Source organism: Pseudophryne corroboree, chromosome 4 (assembly GCF_028390025.1).
Source record: "Pseudophryne corroboree isolate aPseCor3 chromosome 4, aPseCor3.hap2, whole genome shotgun sequence".
Classification (NCBI taxonomy): Eukaryota; Metazoa; Chordata; class Amphibia; order Anura; family Myobatrachidae; genus Pseudophryne; species Pseudophryne corroboree.
The window spans coordinates 291,584,117-291,605,276 of NC_086447.1; the positions used below are offsets into that span (position 1 = coordinate 291,584,117).

Sequence of the window (21,160 nt, forward strand, 5' to 3'; positions counted from 1 at the left end):
TGAAGACAGGACGTCTTCTGCCGCCGATTTTCCGGACCTCTTCAGTCTTCTGGCTCTGTAAGGGGGACGGCGGCGCGGCTCCGGGACCCATCCATGGCTGGGCCTGTGATCGTCCCTCTGGAGCTAATGTCCAGTAGCCTAAGAAGCCCAATCCACTCTGCATGCAGGTGAGTTCGCTTCTTCTCCCCTTAGTCCCTCGATGCAGTGAGCCTGTTGCCAGCAGGTCTCACTGAAAATAAAAAAACCTATTTAAACTTTTACTCTAAGCAGCTCAGGAGAGCCACCTAGATTGCACCCTTCTCGTTCGGGCACAAAATCTCAACTGAGGCTTGGAGGAGGGTCATAGGGGGAGGAGCCAGTGCACACCAGGTAGTCCTAAAGCTTTTTACTTTTGTTCCCAGTCTCCTGCGGAGCCGCTATTCCCCATGGTCCTTTCGGAGTCCCCAGCATCCACTAGGACGTTAGAGAAAACTGCAGTATCATTATAATAGCTGAAGAAAACTGTGGCTGGAACTGGTCAATCTCTGCATGTGACAACAGTTTCCTATATTCTATACATGTTTGGGCGATGGGGTGGGGTGGCAAGAAGGGAAAAATTCCTCACAAATAAAAAAATCCAAACAATCTAAATTTTGCAAAAAATATTTTCAATCAGTCCAAACCACATTAGAGTGGGGGAATGTCTTGCCTTGATAAGACCAAGGTTTAACTTGTCGGCCTTGATTCTAAAAGATATGTTTGGTGCAACTCTTACATAGCTCATCAGCCAAATAACACCATATGAAGCATGGAGATGGCAGCATCATGCATTGCGGCGATTCTTTTTAACTGGGAAAAAGGATCTTCAGAAAAGGCAGCTAAAATCCATGGAATGGGCCAATTAGAGCTCAGATCTCAAGCTGATAACTTGATAACCAGTGGAATGTTATGCTGGGTACATACTCATATGTCTGACACGGGTGCAACCCGGCTGTGACCCGCGTCAGCCCCCTTTCCTTCTGCAGTCACCAACACCGGCATATTGCATGATCTCCCAGCGCCGCCTTTCCATACACTGTGAACAGGAGCCGGGTCACATCGACCCGGCTCCCGGACACGGGTTATGCACGTTCATGTGCAATAACCTGTGTTATATGCGTTGGTGTAAAAGGGGTAGAATAAAATAAGAATTTACTTACCGATAATTCTATTTCTCGGAGTCCGTAGTGGATGCTGGGGTTCCTGAAAGGACCATGGGGAATAGCGGCTCCGCAGGAGACAGGGCACAAAAAAGTAAAGCTTTACTAGGTCAGGTGGTGTGCACTGGCTCCTCCCCCTATGACCCTCCTCCAGACTCCAGTTAGGTACTGTGCCCGGACGAGCATACACAATAAGGGAGGCATTTTGAATCCCGGGTAAGACTCATACCAGCCACACCAATCACACCGTACAACTTGTGATCTAAACCCAGTTAACAGTATGACAACAGAAAGGGCCTCTTAAAGATGGCTCCTTAACAATAACCCGAATTAGTTAACAATAACTATGTACAAGTATTGCAGATAATCCGCACTTGGGATGGGCGCCCAGCATCCACTACGGACTCCGAGAAATAGAATTATCGGTAAGTAAATTCTTATTTTCTCTATCGTCCTAAGTGGATGCTGGGGTTCCTGAAAGGACCATGGGGATTATACCAAAGCTCCCAAACGGGCGGGAGAGTGCGGATGACTCTGCAGCACCGAATGAGAGAACTCCAGGTCCTCCTTTGCCAGGGTATCAAATTTGTAAAATTTTACAAACGTGTTCTCCCCCGACCACGTAGCTGCTCGGCAGAGTTGTAATGCCGAGACCCCTCGGGCAGCCGCCCAAGATGAGCCCACCTTCCTTGTGGAGTGGGCTTTTACAGTTTTAGGCTGTGGCAGGCCTGCCACAGAATGTGCAAGTTGAATTGTGTTACAAATCCAACGAGCAATCGACTGCTTAGAAGCAGGTGCGCCCAACTTGTTGGGTGCATACAATATAAACAGCGAGTCAGATTTTCTGACTCCAGCCGTCCTTGCAATGTATATTTTTAAGGCTCTGACAACGTCCAACAACTTGGAGTCCTCCAAGTCGCTAGTGGCCGCAGGCACCACAATAGGTTGGTTCAGATGAAATGCTGATACCACTTTAGGGAGAAAATGCGGACGAGTCCGCAGTTCTGCCCTATCCGAATGGAAGATTAGATAAGGACTTTTATAAGATAAAGCCGCCAATTCAGATACTCTCCTGGCAGAGGCCAGGGCTAGTAACATAGTCACTTTCAATGTGAGATATTTCAAATCCACCTTTTTCAATGGTTCAAACCAATGGGATTTGAGGAAATCTAAAACTACATTTAGATCCCACGGTGCCACCGGAGGCACCACAGGAGGCTGTATATGCAGTACTCCCTTGACAAAAGTCTGGACCTCAGGGACAGAGGCCAATTCTTTTTGGAAGAATATTGACAGGGCCGAAATTTGAACCTTAATGGATCCCAATTTGAGACCCATAGATAATCCTGATTGCAGGAAATGTAGGAAACGACCCAGTTGGAATTCCTCCGTCGGAACCCTCCGATCCTCGCACCACGCTACATATTTTCGCCAAATGCGGTGATAATGTTTCACGGTGACTTCCTTCCGTGCCTTAATCAAGGTAGGAATGACTTCTTCTGGAATGCCTTTCCCTTTTAGGATCTGGCGTTCAACCGCCATGCCGTCAAACGCAGCCGCGGTAAGTCTTGAAAAAGACAGGGACCCTGCTGTAGCAGGTCCCTTCTCAGAGGTAGAGGCCACGGTTCGTCCGTGAGCATCTCTTGAAGTTCCGGATACCAAGTCCTTCTCGGCCAATCCGGAACCACTAGTATTGTTCTTACTCTTCTTTGCCGTATGATCTTCAATACCTTTGGTATGAGCGGCAGAGGAGGAAACACATACACTGACTGGTACACCCAAGGAGTTACCAGTGCGTCCACAGCTATTGCCTGTGGATCTCTTGACCTGGCGCAATATTTGTCCAGTTTCTTGTTGAGGCGAGACGCCATCATGTCTACAATTGGTCTTTCCCAACGGTCTATTAACATGTTGAAGACTTCTGGATGTAGACCCCACTCTCCCGGATGAAGATCGTGTCTGCTGAGGAAGTCTGCTTCCCAGTTGTCCACGCCCGGGATGAACACTGCTGACAGTGCTATCACGTGATTCTCCGCCCAGCGAAGAATCTTGGCAGCTTCTGCCATTGCACTCCTGCTTCTTGTGCCGCCCTGCCTGTTTACATGGGCGACCGCCGTGATGTTGTCCGACTGAATCAACACCGGCTTTCCTTGCAGGAGAAGTTCCGCCTGGCTTAGAGCATTGTAGATTGCTCTTAGTTCCAGAATGTTTATGTGAAGAGACTTTTCCAGACTCGTCCATACTCCCTGGAAGTTTCTTCCTTGTGTGACTGCTCCCCAGCCTCTCAGGCTGGCGTCCGTGGTCACCAGGATCCAATCCTGAATGCCGAATCTGCGGCCTTCTAATAGGTGAGCCTTCTGCAACCACCACAGAAGTGACACCCTTGTCTTTGGTGACAGGGTTATTCGCAGGTGCACCTGCAGATGCGACCCTGACCATTTGTCCAACAGATCCCTTTGGAATATTCTTGCATGGAATCTGCCGAATGGAATTGCTTCGTAAGAAGCCACCATTTTTCCCAGGACTCTTGTGCATTGATGTACTGACACTTTTCCTGGTTTTAGGAGGTTCCTGACCAGATCGGATAACTCCTTGGCTTTTTCCTCTGGAAGGAAAACCTTTTTCTGAACCGTGTCCAGAATCATTCCTAGGAACAGCAGACGAGTTGTCGGGATTAAATGGGATTTTGGAATATTCAGAATCCACCCGTGTTGTCTTAGCACCTCTTGAGATAGTGCTAAAGCTGTCTCCAGCTGTTCTCTGGACCTTGCCCTTATTAGGAGATCGTCCAAGTATGGGATAACTAATACGCCTTTTCTTCGAAGAAGAATCATCATCTCGGCCATTACCTTGGTAAAGACCCGAGGCGCCGTGGACAATCCGAACGGCAGCGTCTGAAACTGATAGTGACAGTTTTGAACAATGAACCTGAGGTACCCCTGGTGTGCGGGGTAAATCGGAACGTGTAGATACGCATCCTTGATGTCCAAGGATACCATAAAGTCCCCTTCTTCCAGGTTCGCTATCACTGCTCTGAGTGACTCCATCTTGAACTTGAACTTTTTTATGTAGAGGTTCAAGGACTTCAGATTTAGAATAGGCCTTACCGAGCCATCCGGCTTCGGTACCACAAATAGAGTGGAATAATACCCCTTTCCTTGTTGTAATAGGGGTACTTTGACTATCACCTGCTGAGCGTACAGCTTGTGAATGGCTTCCAACACCCTCTCCCTTTCGGAAGAGACGGTTGGTAAGGCAGACTTCAGGAAACGATGAGGAGGATCCGTCTCTAATTCCAACCTGTACCCCTGAGATATTATCTGCAGGATCCAGGGGTCTACCTGCGAGTGAGCCCACTGCGCGCTGTAATTTTTGAGACGGCCCCCCACTGTCCCCGAGTCCGCTTGAGAGGCCCCAGCGTCATGCTGAGGTTTTTGCAGGAGCCGGGGAGGGCTTCTGTTCCTGGGAAGGAGCTGCCTGTTGGTGTCTCTTCCCTCTTCCTCTGCCTCGTGGCAGGTACGACAAGCCCTTTGCTCTCTTATTTTTGTAGGAGCGAAAAGGCTGCGGTTGAAAGGTCGGTGCCTTTCTCTGTTGGGGAGTGACTTGAGGTAAAAAAGTGGATTTCCCGGCAGTAGCCGTGGCCACCAAGTCTGATAGACCAACTCCAAATAACTCCTCCCCTTTATACGGCAAAACCTCCATGTGACGTTTTGAATCCGCATCGCCTGTCCACTGTCGTGTCCATAAGGCTCTTCTGGCTGAAATGGACATAGCACTCACCCGAGATGCCAGTGTGCAAATATCCCTCTGTGCATCACGCATATAGATAAATGCATCCTTTATTTGTTCTAACGACAGTAAAACATTGTCCCTATCCAGGGTATCAATATTTTCAATCAGGGATTCTGACCAAACTACTCCAGCACTGCACATCCAGGCAGTTGCTATAGCTGGTCGTAGTATAACACCTGCATGTGTGTATATATTCTTTTGAATAACTTCCATCTTTCTATCTGATGGATCCTTAAGTGCGGCCGTCTCAGGAGAGGGTAACGCCACTTGTTTGGATAAGCGTGTGAGCGCCTTGTCCACCTTAGGGGGTGTTTCCCAGCGCGCCCTAACCTCTGGCGGGAAAGGGTATAATGCCAATAACTTTTTTGAAATTATCAACTTTTTATCAGGAGCAACCCACGCTTCATCACACACGTCATTTAATTCTTCTGATTCAGGAAAAACTGTTTGTAGTTTTTTCACACCATACATAATACCCTGTTTTACGGTATCTGTAGTATCAGCTAAATGTAACGTCTCCTTCATTGCCAAAATCATATAACGTGTGGCCCTACTGGAAAATACGTTTGAATTTCTACCGTCGTCACTGGAATCAGTGCCCGTGTCTGGGTCTGTGTCGACCGACTGAGGCAAAGGGCGTTTTACAGCCCCTGACGGTGTTTGAGGCGCCTGGACAGGCATTAATTGATTGTCCGGCCGCCTCATGTCCTCAACTGACTGTTTAAGGGAAGATAAACCATCACGTAATTCCACAAATAAAGGCATCCATTCTGGTGTCGACCCCCTGGGGGGTGACATCTGCATATTTGGCAATTGCTCCGCCTCCACACCAATATCGTCCTCATACATGTCGACACCACGTACCGACACACACCGCAAACTCACAGGGAATGCTCTAATGAAGACAGGACCCACTAGCCCTTTTGGGGAGACAGAGGGAGAGTCTGCCAGCACACACCACAAAGCGCTATATATACAAGGGATATCCTTATATTAAGTGCTCCCTTATAGCTGCTTTAATATATATATATATATAGCCATTAATGTGCCCCCCCTCTCTGTTTTACCCTGTTTCTGTAGTGCAGTGCAGGGGAGAGACCTGGGAGCCGTTCTGACCAGCGGAGCTGTGACAGAAAATGGCGCCGTGTGCTGAGGAGATAGGCCCCGCCCCTTTTTCGGCGGGTTCTTCTCCCGCTATTTTTCCAGTCAGGCAGGGGTTAAATATCTCCATATAGCCCCTATGGGCTATATGTGAGGTATTTTTAGCCTTGTATAAGGTTTATATTTGCCTCTCAGAGCGCCCCCCCCCAGCGCTCTGCACCCTCAGTGACTGCCCAGTGAAGTGTGCTGAGAGGAAAATGGCGCACAGCTGCAGTGCTGTGCGCTACCTTATGAAGACTGAGGAGTCTTCAGCCGCCGGTTTCCGGACCTCTTCACGCTTCAGCATCTGCAAGGGGGTCGGCGGCGCGGCTCCGGGACCGGACTCCACGGCTGGGCCTGTGTTCGATCCCTCTGGAGCTAATGGTGTCCAGTAGCCAAGCAGCAAATCCACTCTGCATGCAGGTGAGTTTACTACTTTCCCCCTAAGTCCCACGTTGCAGTGATCCTGTTGCCAGCAGGACTCACTGTAAAGAAAAAAACCTAAACTAAACTTTCTCTAAGCAGCTCTTTAGGAGAGCCACCTAGATTGCACCCTTCTCGTTCGGGCACAAAATCTAACTGGAGTCTGGAGGAGGGTCATAGGGGGAGGAGCCAGTGCACACCACCTGACCTAGTAAAGCTTTACTTTTTTGTGCCCTGTCTCCTGCGGAGCCGCTATTCCCCATGGTCCTTTCAGGAACCCCAGCATCCACTTAGGACGATAGAGAAATATACCTGCAGATCAATTGATTTGCAGATATATCTATGGACGGACCGGGCAGTGGGTTGAGCATATACACTGCCCGATCCATCGGGACTGACGTCATGAACTGGGTGGGCATTTACACACACCTGCCGAGTTCAGCCGTCAATCACTGCCGGCTGCTGCAGCTTGGGTACGGGTGGTCGGCTAACCGCCCGTACACACACAGCGATTTGCCAATATATCATTAGATATACTGGCTGTCTACTGTGCTGCAGGCCTGACGCGATATGTCTGTGAACGACGGCGTTCGCAGACATATTGCTCATACACACTGGTGGAATGGACCTGCGATATATCAGATATTTGATATATCGGCCAGTGTGTATGCAACATTAGGTAGTGGCATAACTATAAATTTTGCACCCCCCCTGACGAAAAAGTTTTTGGTGATGATCCCCCCCCCTCCCTCTCATGGTACTGTACCTTGACGTTGTATACAATCATCTTCAGGCTGTGTGTATAAGGTGTATAGGAAACAAATACATTTTGTGTATGTACACAAGCTTTGTTTCATGCAGAAAATTATTAAAATATTGTATAAAATTACCTTCAGGCTGTGTATAGTGTGCATATGAAACATAAATGCATTCTGTGCTTAGGCTTGAGCCCCATACACAAGATATCTCATTATGGTATAAAAATTTACAAAATATTAAAATATGCCAAGCTTTTTGGATATGGGAGACTCAACCTGTATTTATTCAGCAGATGTGGGACAAAACAAAGTAGCAATAGTGTAGTATGCAGAGGCAGAACTCTGGGAGGCAACGGAGTCAGCTGCCGCCAGGCTCCTGCTTTGAAGGGGGGCACCTCTCCTCCTGTTCCATGTGTTCAGCGACATTAATCAATTAAGTTAATGACAGGAGCCGGTATCTCTTCCGTAGCCGACTTCCCCACTAGTCACTACACCTTACAAATCACACCCTCTTTATTATAGATACACTGGAAGCAGACACCTTACTGATGAAGCTATTTGCCCCTATAAAGGAAGCATAAGAATTCTAACTATATGAAGTTATTTCTCTGACAATTACAAGTAACTTCATATAGTTAGGATTCTCATACTTCCTATGCAACAGCAGATATCTCCATCAGTAAGGTGCATGATTCCAGTGTAATAGGTTGTGGGTTCTAATCCTGGATATGACACTTGCAAATTAATTGTCAGAGAAATAATCAGCATTGGGAGTGACTGAGCAGATCTATGTAGTGTGTGGCTGGACCCCTACATAGATCTGCCTAGGTGCAATGGTTTTGTAGTAGCTTCATGAAGTTAGAATCTGCAGGCTTACTATGCAGGAGCAAGTGCGTGTGTGCGGGCAACTGGGACAAACTTACGCCACTGGTAGTATGTATATACCAGTGAGAGAGAAGAATACCATAGAATACCTAGGGAGAAACTGGTTTTGATATGGTTTAATTAGTTTGTCTATAGGCACACAGATTCACAAATTGTTTTATTTGATAACCAGCCTGAACATATTCAACTACTGTGCAATTCTTTCTTTATCTGAGAAGTACACTTGTAAAGACAAAAAGCATTAAGAAGCAAAATAATATCATACAGCTATTACCATATCTCACATTGGTATATAAGCACTACACTATAACATTTTGTATCACGAGGGGGGTGTACTTATCCTTCATCTCCAGACAAAGAGAGGTAAAGGGGGGTACACACGGAGAGATAATCTAAGCAATCTGACTAGATTGCTTAGATTTTCAGCAAAATCGCTCCGTGTGTAGCCCTAACAGCGATAGCAATGCGCAGCCCCGCGCATCGCTATCGCTGGTGCTAGATTGGCCTGCATGCAGTCCAATCTAGCAGGTCGCTCACTTCACCTGCTGGGTGAAATGAGCGGCCCCCCGTCTCCCCCCGCACACATCGCGCTGTGCTGAGCGCCGGGAGAGATGTGTGCTGAGCGGTTCGCTAAGCACACATCTCTCCCGCATCGGGAAGTGAGTACTGGCCTTTAGAGCTACAGTATATAAAGAGCATGGAGAAACGTGGTAGTGGAATATTTCCGAGGATCGCTAGTAAACTGCTAGCATTTTGTGTATGACACCAGGCAAAGGGAACTCCAGGAGAATTATTCCAAAGAGAAGCTCTAAATGAGCCTGCTGAGCCCCAAAATAATAAACTGGAAGTTGCATACGAACGTACGTGGTGCTGAGACTTGTATTCAACACAAAATACAATGAAGTCAGTTGGAGATGTGGATGAAATCTGTTCCATGGCATGGATTGAACCAGTTCACCGGAGTTACTATCTTTTATAGCATTTTGTTTCTTTTCACAGTCAGCAGCCAATTATTAATCTCATCTGTGTCAAATCCATAACATTGCTATAAAAGCAACCTGATGCCATAATTTAAAAAGAGAACCCGACTTCATTGATAAACTAATGTCGTTTTTAATTAATTTCTATAAATTTGTGGTTGTCAGACTAAAATATATTCAAACATACTTTCACAAGCCATAACATTAGTCTATTAACAGAAATAGAAGCGGTGCATGATAATATTAATCTAAATAAAATAAATATACTGTATATTTAAGTGTATGTAAATTATAAACAAATGGATATACTGCAAACTGTACAATCATTCCTAGATCATTCCAAATGTGATCACATTTTGCAGTGATGTTAATAAGTGGACTTGCCTGTTTTTTGTTATTGTGTGTTGTTGATCAAAATAGTAAGATATCCTCATTTGTTCAACTCTACATACACATGTATATACAGGACAAGAATAATAATAAAGCTTACTATAAACAAATAAAACTTTACCAATAGACATCAGGAACATTTTAAATTGCCATTTATGTTATGCACATGTTTTATTTGTTTCCAGTGACACCCTGGGGAAAATCATGAAGACTCAGAATCCTTACCTTGACATCATGTAGCTGAGTGTGGATGTCCTGGTGAGCTTTCCTCAGCTGTTTATTCTCTTCTCTCAGGTTGTAGATGCTTTCTGTCATACACAATACAGACAACATAAATACAGCATGGCCGCCTGGACGCTCTCCCTGTTTCTGCCATACTACATGGGGTCTTGTTGTCAATCACTGGTACACCACAAGCTTACGAGACAGCATCACACAGAGCACTGCATGGACAAAAACTATCTAACTTGATGAGCAGCTGGCAGTCTGGGACATTAAGCTCCTATGTAATGCATAGATGTAGACAACTTCTAGTTTAATAGGACAAATGGGGAGATGTATGTATCACATTTAAAAAGAGATAAAGTGGAGAAGAGAAACAAATCAGCTTCTGGCGTTTTATAGAATGTGCAAGTTAAATCGCTAAAAGCTGAGTGGTTGCTATGGGCAACGCCTCTGCTTTATCTAAGGTGTGATATGTATACCCCAGACAAAGTCCCAGCAAGCCAAGCAGGATAGAAACATAGAATTTGACGGCAGATAAGAACCACTTGGCCTATCTAGTCTGCCCCTTTTTTTTTTTTTTATCCTTTAGGCAATCTCAACCCTGTTTGAACCTTAATTCTTAAAGGATCCTGCAGGACATAAAATTCAATGACTTGTGGGCGACATCATCACCTGCTATGCACCATACCCAGAACTATGGAATGCTAGGTCTGGCTATGATTAAAATGCAGCGTACTTTAATCACAGAGATCCTTCAACTTCACAGAAATGTTTGAAGACTAACTTCCGTAACATGTCATTGCATTTTTTTTTTTTACACGGCAATAAAAATTGATGTGTCTCACTTTAGTATAAGAGGTAAAATTGGTTAAGATGCAAATTACTGTGATCGTTGCAAAGCATAATGTGTTTTCTGTGAAACATCACGATAAATGGGTATACACACGACAAGTGAAATGGCTGTCGCTGTAAATAGCCACCTTGAATTCACAATTGCTCATCTGAACGTCAACCGTAAAAGATGCTGTAGAGAATCTGAAGTATACACATGTACTTATTGATTGAGAATACAATTAATTTACCGCAATCTGTCACAATACTGTGATAAATTATAAGTGAGGTTATACAAGTCAGTGTGTGTGTGTGGCAATGCAGTGACATATATTGATGTTCCTGACCATGTAATAACAGAATAACAGAGGCCAAAAGAGAGGACGTTCCAAAGGTATCTAAAATATGAAAATTGAGTTGTACTACCAAGGGCATGTAGTACAACTCAATACAAAATGTATTCAATAGGTATAATAGATTTTATGTTAAAGCATCACCTTCCCAATCAATATCTCCATTTATGAATAGTTTATTTAAAAAAAAAATGCCACTGATGGATGCAGCGCTTCACATAATTACAAGTTACAGATAAGGGGAAAATGAATAATAGGAAGGTATTTGTTCAACAGTAACAAAAGCAGATAAGCGTAGCCTGTCCTAAACAATTAAAAAACAAAACAAAACATACTGACACAATTGTACAAGTTCCAATTACAATATTTTCCACCTAGGGAGAATGCCAAACACATATTAAAATGTTAAATTGTATGCAGGATTAACAAACTATGGGTGGATGCATTTATCCAAAGAACTTGCACTTCTAGCAATGCACTTTTAAGCATTATAAACTTGTGTATCCTAAAAGAGGTTTTTCACTTTGTATCTGAATTTCAGGTTATACCTCCTTCCTTGCCTATAAGTCACCAGCAGCCATACATTTACAGCTGCAACATCTAATGCGAAGGTGATCTGCAGATGTCCCAGATGCATGTCAGCGCAAGTGGTGAGGCTGCTAGGGTAGAGAAAACCATCAACTCACTCTTATAGGGAAGGGAGATTTCAGTTAGAGCTTCAATATAAAGTGAAAAGCTCCTTTAAGGGCTCTAGTTGAAGCAAGTTGTCCATTAAAGCCCAATTAACTTACATATTTTTGGAAAAATGTCAACTCTGCAGCAGATCGAACATGGAAAAATAACAAAATAAAGTCGATTTACCAGATTCTCACTGACCTTTGAGCTTTGACACTTCCTGCTCCTTCTCTTGCTGCAGCCCTAGATATTTCTCTTTGTGATCACTAAATGTTTTGGTTAGGTCCTCTCCTAATTTCTGGTGTTCAGTCTGCAGCTCACTATGCTGCTTTCTTAGATCCTCGTGCTGACTCTTTAAAAGCAAAAATTAATACATATAAAAATCAATTTAATTTACAAGGCAGATGCAATAGTAAATGAATATAAGAAGATTGCACAGCTAGAGGACATTATGAATGTAGTAGGCACGTGTGCTGCTTAGAAAAAAAAAATTTATTCTGAGAACAAACAGGAAGCAGATGGAGAGTTCAACATAAATTGTCAGTAAATACACGGATGTGTATTTCCTCCTCGTGGAGGACCTGGATGTGACATCACGTGAGGGCGGAAATGGTCTTCTGCCCTTACAGCATGTATTTTTTTTCTTCAATCTCTGTTTGTTGTACACTATTTTGTTGTAGTGATGCTGCACTGGACGCTTGCCACACTTCAAAGCCAGACACTGTGCCTGCTCGCCACAGGTTACTATTCCAAATAGTTTGTGACGTGGGCCCAGTGAATTATGGGAAAGGTCCTCGACGAAAGGAAACTAGACGCTACCATAAATACGCCTGCATCGCACAAGGCAGAACTAAATGTGGACATGCACTGGAATGCATCTGTGTGACCACACGCCCCATATCTGTATGCTTTGTTTCACTGCAGTCATCATTATCAGTACACACTTGCACCAGCCTTATCTTTTGTGTAAAAGATGCATCTGAATTAGAGATGAGCGGGTTCGGGTTTTACTAGGTTTTACTCGGATTTACTCGGTTCTCAAAACGGCATGTTATTGGCTCACGGATGTCACGTGTTTTGGATTGCCAATTAGATGCCGTTTTGAGAACAGAGTAAATCCGAGTAAAACCCGAACCCGCTCATCTCTAATCTGAATACAAGTGTGTCTCTGTATACGAACATCTCACAGCCTGCAGTTCCATCAATCCTTCGCAAAGCTGACTTGCGTTCAACTCTGATTCAGTCCCAAAAAATATTTACAGATAAATAACCATGTATGTAGGTAGTGAGGAACATACTGCCGGTTCAGTATATTACCGTGGGCATATTTACTGCCCATCATTCTAAATACGCTGCTGCCCGTTATCATGTACAGGTACGCTAGCACTTTTCCAGCTTCAGAAAAATGTTTCACAGCATTCTTATCGCAGCAGGGAAAGTGCTGGATTCTTAGCTCACAACTTGTACAGATCACGTAAAAAAGACTGTCACAGCATCTGCCCAAACACAGCTGATTTCCATTTCAGAGTGTTTTTATCAAGGAATTGGGACATTGGGCTAGAACGCTGCTGTCAGTGTTTTAAAAACAACAAAGTCCTTGTGTCACATTCTCCAAATGTTACTATATTTCAGGTTTGGAGCAAGCACATGCTACACTTTAAATGTAATGTTTGGAGAACAGTGTCACACCACCATAAAGTACACCATGGTAATGTAAACTTTTTTTTACAGGACAACACAAGTGAATGTGTGCTCTGATATAGTCTGACATAGGTGCAACTGGGCATACTAATGCTGCAACAGAGGCTATAAAATAAAACTGCCACATACCTTTAACATTTGGTGCTGTACGCTGAGAGCATTATATCTGGAATTTGAATCTTGCTGCATAATAAAAGATAAAAACATGCCACACTCACTAAAGTTCTCAATTTACATTATGTCAGCAGAAGAAAACATATGAATTGTAGAAAATGCAGTGAAAAAACAGAAAAAGTACATCACATAAGTCTGTATTCTAGGTACTTGGACGTGACATAGTTATATATAAAATTGGTGAAGGTACCTGTAGGACTTGCTTACATAAAAATGCACTGGTACTAATGTGTCCTCTTACATCCTTGCTGCAGTCATGCTAAACAGCTAAACACGCGATGCTGTGGCAGGACTCTGTAGCGCAGATCATTTTTTGCATTTTTCCGTGAAAATGCGTCTTAGACAAAAGTAATGAAATAGGATGCACAAGCAGCTTCTGCTGATTAAAATGATATGCAGCATGTCTACATTCTGTTTGTAATTGCGGCTCCATCTGCATCCGAAATGCCACGTTACAGTGTTTTCCATAATAACACTGTAGCACAGCATTTTGTATGCGAATACAGTCGCAGTCACACACAGAACATAAGCATGCTGCATATCATTTTAATCAGAAACTGCTCGTGCATTCTATTACATTACTTTGTGGGGGGAAAAAAAAAACAGAGTCACATGGCACTCATGACGACTTGTAGTGCATAGAGCAAAGATGTAGAGGATACATCTGTATATATGCTCCGATGCTTAGAAGGTGAATAGCTTCAGTTTTACATGCCATATAACATGAATAGTAGAGACAAGTTTTTTTTCATGGTCCGCAAGTTATGCACTAGTAAGTCACTCTGCACTTTTGTTTTTCAGGATGCACTATTTTTCCTTTGCTCTAGCCTTCTATACAACTCTGCTAACATTGGGCTTATTTTTTTTTGCCAAAAGTGCATCTTAGTCGATGTGCTGATTAATTTGATATATGACACTTGTATGTTGTGTGTGACTGATTCTGTATATGGATCATAACAAAGCTTGTATTTGGAAAAAAAGCTGTGGCTGCTACATTGTAGCACTTCGTATACAGATTCAGAGACTCAGTCGCACACAGATATACAAGTGTCATTGATTTAATCAGCACAGTCTCCTCATGCGTCCTAGAAGTATTACGAAGATACATCTTTGGCATAAAATAAGCAACAACAAAAAAAAAACTCCAGGTGATCCTTGCCAGGTACCATCATAAATATTTCTCTTTTTAAAACACAAAACAGCAAACTTTGCTTTGGTGCAAATGAAGAAAAGCAGCTATGTGGCATTATATTCTATTCCATATTCCATTGTACGTACCCTTCCTTTATTCAAGGTTTCTTGTGCTTCTAGTTTATAAACAAGATGATCTAGAATAGAGACATGAGAATAATAAGGATATAAAGTGGTATGCATTTTTAGAAGAGGATGTGCCTTTGATGTGATCCCCACTGCATACAGATGCATATAACTACTATACCTGCATACATAAAGGTAGAGATTACATCAGAATTGTGGAACTTGTCACAGTACATTTTCCGTAAGCTCTCACTGTATTACAGGTATTCTTAATAGATAGCTCATAGCCATTTCTACATAGTAACACCTTCTAGCCTACAGAAAATACCAGAGACAGGCAACATCTGGATATCAAGTTGCTTCTGCTACAACCAGCTATTATTTGAGATTCACGAACTTCAGAGCCACAGGTCTGCCAAGCTCCAACTAAGCCAATATATCAGGTTACATTAAATAAATCAGATGTAATGTGTATTAGGCTACTGACAATCCCACATTGTAATGCAAATACAGTAATTTAATACATGTTTCAATTAAAATCTCCTCTTCATTATAATAATAATAATAATAATAATAATAATAATAATAAATTTAATAAAACTCTGACTGCCAAGTTGTTTTCTACAGTACTGCACAATGGTATACATGTTTGTTTCATTATCTTCAGTGAAATATATGCTACATGTTAAACTGTTTTCCATCACTAGATGGCAGCAGTAAGGCACACACATTTCTAGCCATAAGACATTTTAGTATCTAAAAGCAGAATTGCCTGAAAGTTGTAAATAATAAACAAAAAGCTCAAAGAGAGAATAATGACTAGCAGAAACTTTAAGAAATGTTGTCTTGCTTACGACTTCAGTTTTGCTGTGCTTTGTAAAAACTGTCTCTGCAACAGCCGTGTGACAATACAAACAAAATTCATATTCTTTCAGCTGATAAGATAAAATGCAATTTCACAGTTTATTGGTCAGAAACTAATTAATTAATTGCCCTCATTTGCATGGAATACGTGCAGATAAGTTTGTATGCCTTATATACAGACAGATAATTAGGAACATAATGCTGACCAAACCAAAATGTGCAACAGGACTGTATGTATGTAATTTACTTATACAAAAGGAGAACTTATTCAGTCATTGTGGTTCAATAAACAGGTCGTCCTTTGCTTTTTGAATAGATGCTGTTTAAATAAAGATTAGACAAATATTACCACTGATAACATCATAAAAATATATTGAAAATGTACAGGAAAATAGAGTGAGTTCTCTCCCCTCACCCCCCGCCACCCCCCCTCCCCACACACAGACGGGGGCGGGGGGGGGGGGGGGAGAAGAGGGTGTAGGTTTGAATATAGAATGTCCCTACGGACTTTCAATAACTTTAAAGTTCTCTCTTAAAACGGCAATGGACAAATCTACTTAACAAATGGCTTTTCAAACAGATTCATTAAAAGCTTTAGCTACTATCCTTGGTATACAGGTGAGAATAGAGAATATAAATTCCAACATATTTAATGTAACATTCTTACAATACTATGTGATCAGTTACCTTCTCTTGCTTTCTTGAGTTCAAGTCTTTCCTTTTGTAAAGATTTTTCCAACCGTGATCGGTGTTCATACACAACTGAAAAGAAAAGATTGCCAATGAGTAGAATATTGTCATAACATCTCTTTAAGTTATGAGTGGGATGACCATAGCATGTGAACACCACTAAATCACCAGTGTACTACACATCTAAAGTAGAAGCACTGTACAGCAGGCCTGGCCAACCTGTGGCTCACCAGCTGCGTGAAACTACATATCCCAGCATGCTCTACCACAGTTTTAGCATTCACTAATTGCAAAACTGTGGCAAGGCATGGGGACATGTAGTTTCACAACAGCTAGAGAGCCATTGGTTGGCCAGGCCTGCTGTACACTTTAGATCCAGCGATCCCTTCTCCTAAATTGCTGGTTTCTGTAAGAAAATAATCAGCCAGTAAAAAAAAAAAAAAAAAACTATAATATATAACATATGACTGACATAAGACATGTGAAAAAATAAGTATCTATATGCGTTCACAAACCTCTGATGTAGATGTAGAATACCATGGATTAAAGGCTATCCTATGTAATAAAAGGCTAACGCTGCTCGTCACCTCTATAAGCATTTTGCACGCCGGCAGCCACTAGATGGCGCCTGGACAATTGTTATTTATTATCAGTTATTTATATAGCGCACACATATTCTGCAGCACTTTACAGAGAATATTTTGGCCATTCACATCAATCCCTATCCCAGCTTACAATCTATATTCCCTATCACATGTATACGCACACATTCATGCTAGGGTTAACTCTTTTTTTTTTCTTTCTTTTTTTTTATTAAGTTGGGAACCATCTAAACTTACCAACATATATTTTTGGATTGTGGGAGGAAACCCATGCAAGCACGGGGAGAATATGCAAACTACACATTGTTAGGGCCAAGGTGGGAATTGAACCCATGACCTCAGTGCTGTGCGGCAGTAATGCTAACCATTACCCTGTCCGTGCTGCCCATTCAAGTGTTGCTCCATTCAGGCACACATAGACGCCACTGACATTACTGTTATGTTTTCCACATAGGGGTTGATTCAATTCGGCAACAGATGAATAGCGCCGGGAATTAGCTTCCGGCGCTATTCAATTCAGCTACTAGTTACCCGCAATTGTTGGGAATTCTTCTCTCACCCCCGGGGTGAGAGAAGAAAACCGACAAAAGTGCTGCCGTGCGGCCGGCGCGAGGCTGATTCTGTCGGGAATCAGCATCGCCGCGGGTAGTTAAGTCGGAGAATGCCCGTTCTCCCGACAAAAATACCTGTTAAGTCGGCGAGAACGGGCATTCGCCGACTTAACTTTAGCTGAATTGAATAGCGTTGGGAGCTAATTCCCGGCGCTATTCATCTGTTGCCGAATTGAATCGACCCCATAGTGTGTCATGCTCGAGTCATACAAAGCGAAATATGTTAAAAAAAAAGTTTCTTTAGAATAAAGTAACGTGCTAAAAGAATGACATTGTGTGAAAATAAAGAAACTTGTTTTTTACAAACCAATGCAGTGTGTTGTCTCTTATTCTGAGCCGTATCTATTGTAATTGCTCTTTATTACAATGTCATATACTCCAAATATAATTATCTGTGGATAGCTTATTAAGTTTATTGAGAGATCAAAAGTCTCTAAACTGTAACATTGCCATGGTCATATATGGTTTAACTACGTGATATTGTCACTTCGAAACTAACTTCCTTAAAAGGAACAGCGATACAATATTGCTCAGGGATATAGATAGTTATGCATTTATAATACACACACTGTACTGGAGAGGTTCACTCATATATATGTGTCTGCTGTATAATAAGGAAGCATAGGCATATATTTTGCCCTGTAGCTGGGATTTCTTTGTATATATGCAGTGCCCTTACGGCACTTGTTCTTATATTTACTCGTGTGCTGTGTCCCTACTACAATAATTCTGGTGTGGATATATACCACTAACCAACTTTCGTGAACAATATATTAGCCCTCTATATAGTTGCTGTCTCAAATAGATGAGACTGCAACTATAAAAGATTTTATTTCTGTATACCAGGCTTATTCAAGGGAACATTGATACAGTGTACCTCAAAGACACAGATAATTGTAACCTGTGACAGATGCACACATTGTTGATATTTATTGAAACAGTAATAACCTGTCCAACTGCAGTTCCTTATCTCTCTATGTGTCAATATGAATAGCACAGATGAGTTCACTTGCAAGGAGGGTAGTGTGCCTTCACTTTTTACATATTATCATACTGCTCTATATCCTTTATGCTATAGATAGTGCGGTTATATTCAGTCTCTGCACAAGCGCAGTATTATCTATATGAGCAAAGTGATGGTATAATTGTCCTTTTAATAGCTCATAAGGGTTATTATCTCACATATGCATCTACTGTTCAGTGGTGATAAACATGTGTTATATCATTACACTAGTCATTCTCACAAAACTAAAATTTGTATGAGACTGTGGATTAATCCAATCAGGGCTTAACCCTTGCTGTTTCACATATCACGTCAATGAAGAGCTTGGTCACTAAACATTCATCACATTTAATTTGTCTAGTGTATCCATATACACCTGTAGTACAGGTTAAATGTCTGCCGAGTTAACCGTAAGGTATCAGGCAACATTTATATATCCATCTCCATTAGACTAAGCTTAACCACATGATATTCTGAGTAATTATATCATATTAAAGTGCATCAGTCCAGACAACAAACGGCTAAGCCAATGCGCATTTCGCTTCTTACTCAAACTTTTTTAAGGCTTATAGTGTGTGGCATTCACTTTCTCCTGCATCTATATAGGGTGCATCAACCAAATGAAATGAGTTTGCAACTATCCTGCAATGATCTCCCTGGAAAGGGGATTTTCAAACCTCCTGTCCGTTACTTAATTAATTAGAGGCTGTTCCACACTGCCCCCTCTGCCTTTATGCAGTGTTCAAAGGTTCACTGGGTCTCTCTTAACCCCGCTTAATAAATTAGCGGCTCCTTCATGTCTGCCTGTCACCAGAATTATTGTAGTAGGGACACAGCACACGAGTAAATATAAGAACAAGTGCCGTAAGGGCACTGCATATATACAAAGAAATCCCAGCTACAGGGCAAAATATATGCCTATGCTTCCTTATTATACAGCAGACACATATGTATGAGTGAGCCTCTCCAGTACAGAGTGTGTGTATTATAAATGCATAACTATCTATATCCCTGATAAATATTATATCACTGTTCCTTTTAAGGATGTTAGATACGAAGTGACAATATCACGTAGTTAAACCATATATGACCATGGCAAGGTTACTGTTTAACGACTTTTGATCTCTCAATAAACTATCTACAAAGAATTATATTTGGAGAATATGACAATGTAATAAAGACCAATTACAATAGATACGGCTCAGAATAAACGACAAGACACGGCATTGGTTTGTAAAAAAATATTTTCTTTAATTTCACACAATTTAATTCTTTTAGCATGTTACTTTATTCTAAATAAACTTTTTTTTTTCTAACATATTTCATTTTGTATAACCCTAATGGGTAGTACATGACACACTATGTGGAAGACTTGTATAATAAAATAAACAGATTCCATATGTGTGTTGATATTAATATATATGGTAAAAATTAAAGAAATACTGTTTACACACGCATTATAAATGTGTGGGGGGAATGAGTGCACCTTTCACCTGATTCTCTTTTTCTGCTCATTTTGTTCATGTATATATAATGAAGCAGTAGGTGGCACCAATAGGTTATCATAAGTCGACTAAAAATAATTTATAAAGATACAATGATAGAATATGCATGATCCCCAAATATACAAATCATATTAAATGATTTCTTAGTGCAGGATTCTCTCAGTGTCCTAATTACTGTTATGTTGTTCTGGCATTTTGACAGGCTGGTAACTAGTTGTTTATAATAAAAGTTTCTTGTTACATTTTCTCAGACACTCCATTTAAAGCCTAGGTGATCAAGTTTGTACCAGCCAATTCACTAGGGTGTCCATGAATTGCTATGTTTTGGGGAGGCTGACTCTTTAAGCCTATATAGATGTCAACCCATGAAAAAAGTATAACTTATGTTTCAAGTCTATTTGATATCCTGTGAAATAGGGACAGTATGAAGGCTTGGTCAGAAGGGAAGACTATGGCCTAGTATGCCAATTTAAACATAAATTGCAATATGTGAAAATAACATAAGACTCCCAAGTGCTGTAATGTGTCCCTTCCAATCCCAAGATCTTTTATTGCCACCTCCAGTACAAAGATCACTCACTGCCTTATCCACAGTTCACTTATACTCCAAGTTAATTGTAAGAGCTTATGAAAAGCCTAAAACTTAAAAGATAAATGCAGGTGCACACTCTTAACTGCATAGTACTACAAGTCTCAGCATGGTAGCACCTCTTACCATGCTTAAAATTAAGGTGTGCAGTCCGAGCACCCCCCCAGCCCCCATCCTACACAGTTCTCTCTACTCCCTGTAGACCATAAATTTCTAATTACCCCATATAAGCTTCCCTTTAGTAGTGTCAGGCAGGCGCCTCTGCAGCTGCTACTCCACACTCCTACTAAGCTACTCAGACAGGAAGTAACGCAGACGCTTCCTCTGAGCACGGGGTTACTGTTGTGGGTCTACTGCTGTCCGACTCCCTGAAACGTTCAGATAGCAATCTGAGGGGTTGCATTGCCATTACCTTTCACACCCCTGCTCATGCCACTCACATCCAGCGCCCAAGGCACAAGTCTTCCCAGACTTCTCCTAGCTTTGACCCCCCCTAGCTTTGATCCCCTATGGGCAGCGCCAAGGAGAGGTGTC

At 42.1% G+C, this 21,160-nt stretch overlaps 1 protein-coding gene across 2 annotated transcripts in view; it reads right to left on the reverse strand.

Annotated features, from left to right (window-relative positions):
• GOLIM4 (golgi integral membrane protein 4) overlaps window positions 1-21,160 on the reverse strand; it is a 199,570-nt gene that overhangs the window by 82,444 nt on the left and 95,966 nt on the right. For both annotated transcript variants that reach the window (XM_063916197.1, XM_063916196.1), the window contains exons 2-6: window positions 16,314-16,388; window positions 14,784-14,833; window positions 13,461-13,514; window positions 11,832-11,982; window positions 9,772-9,854 (exon numbers count right to left, since the gene is read on the reverse strand). In XM_063916197.1, coding sequence (XP_063772267.1) covers window positions 9,772-9,854; window positions 11,832-11,982; window positions 13,461-13,514; window positions 14,784-14,833; window positions 16,314-16,388 — 413 coding nt within the window. The remainder of the gene's footprint in view (window positions 1-9,771; window positions 9,855-11,831; window positions 11,983-13,460; window positions 13,515-14,783; window positions 14,834-16,313; window positions 16,389-21,160) is intronic.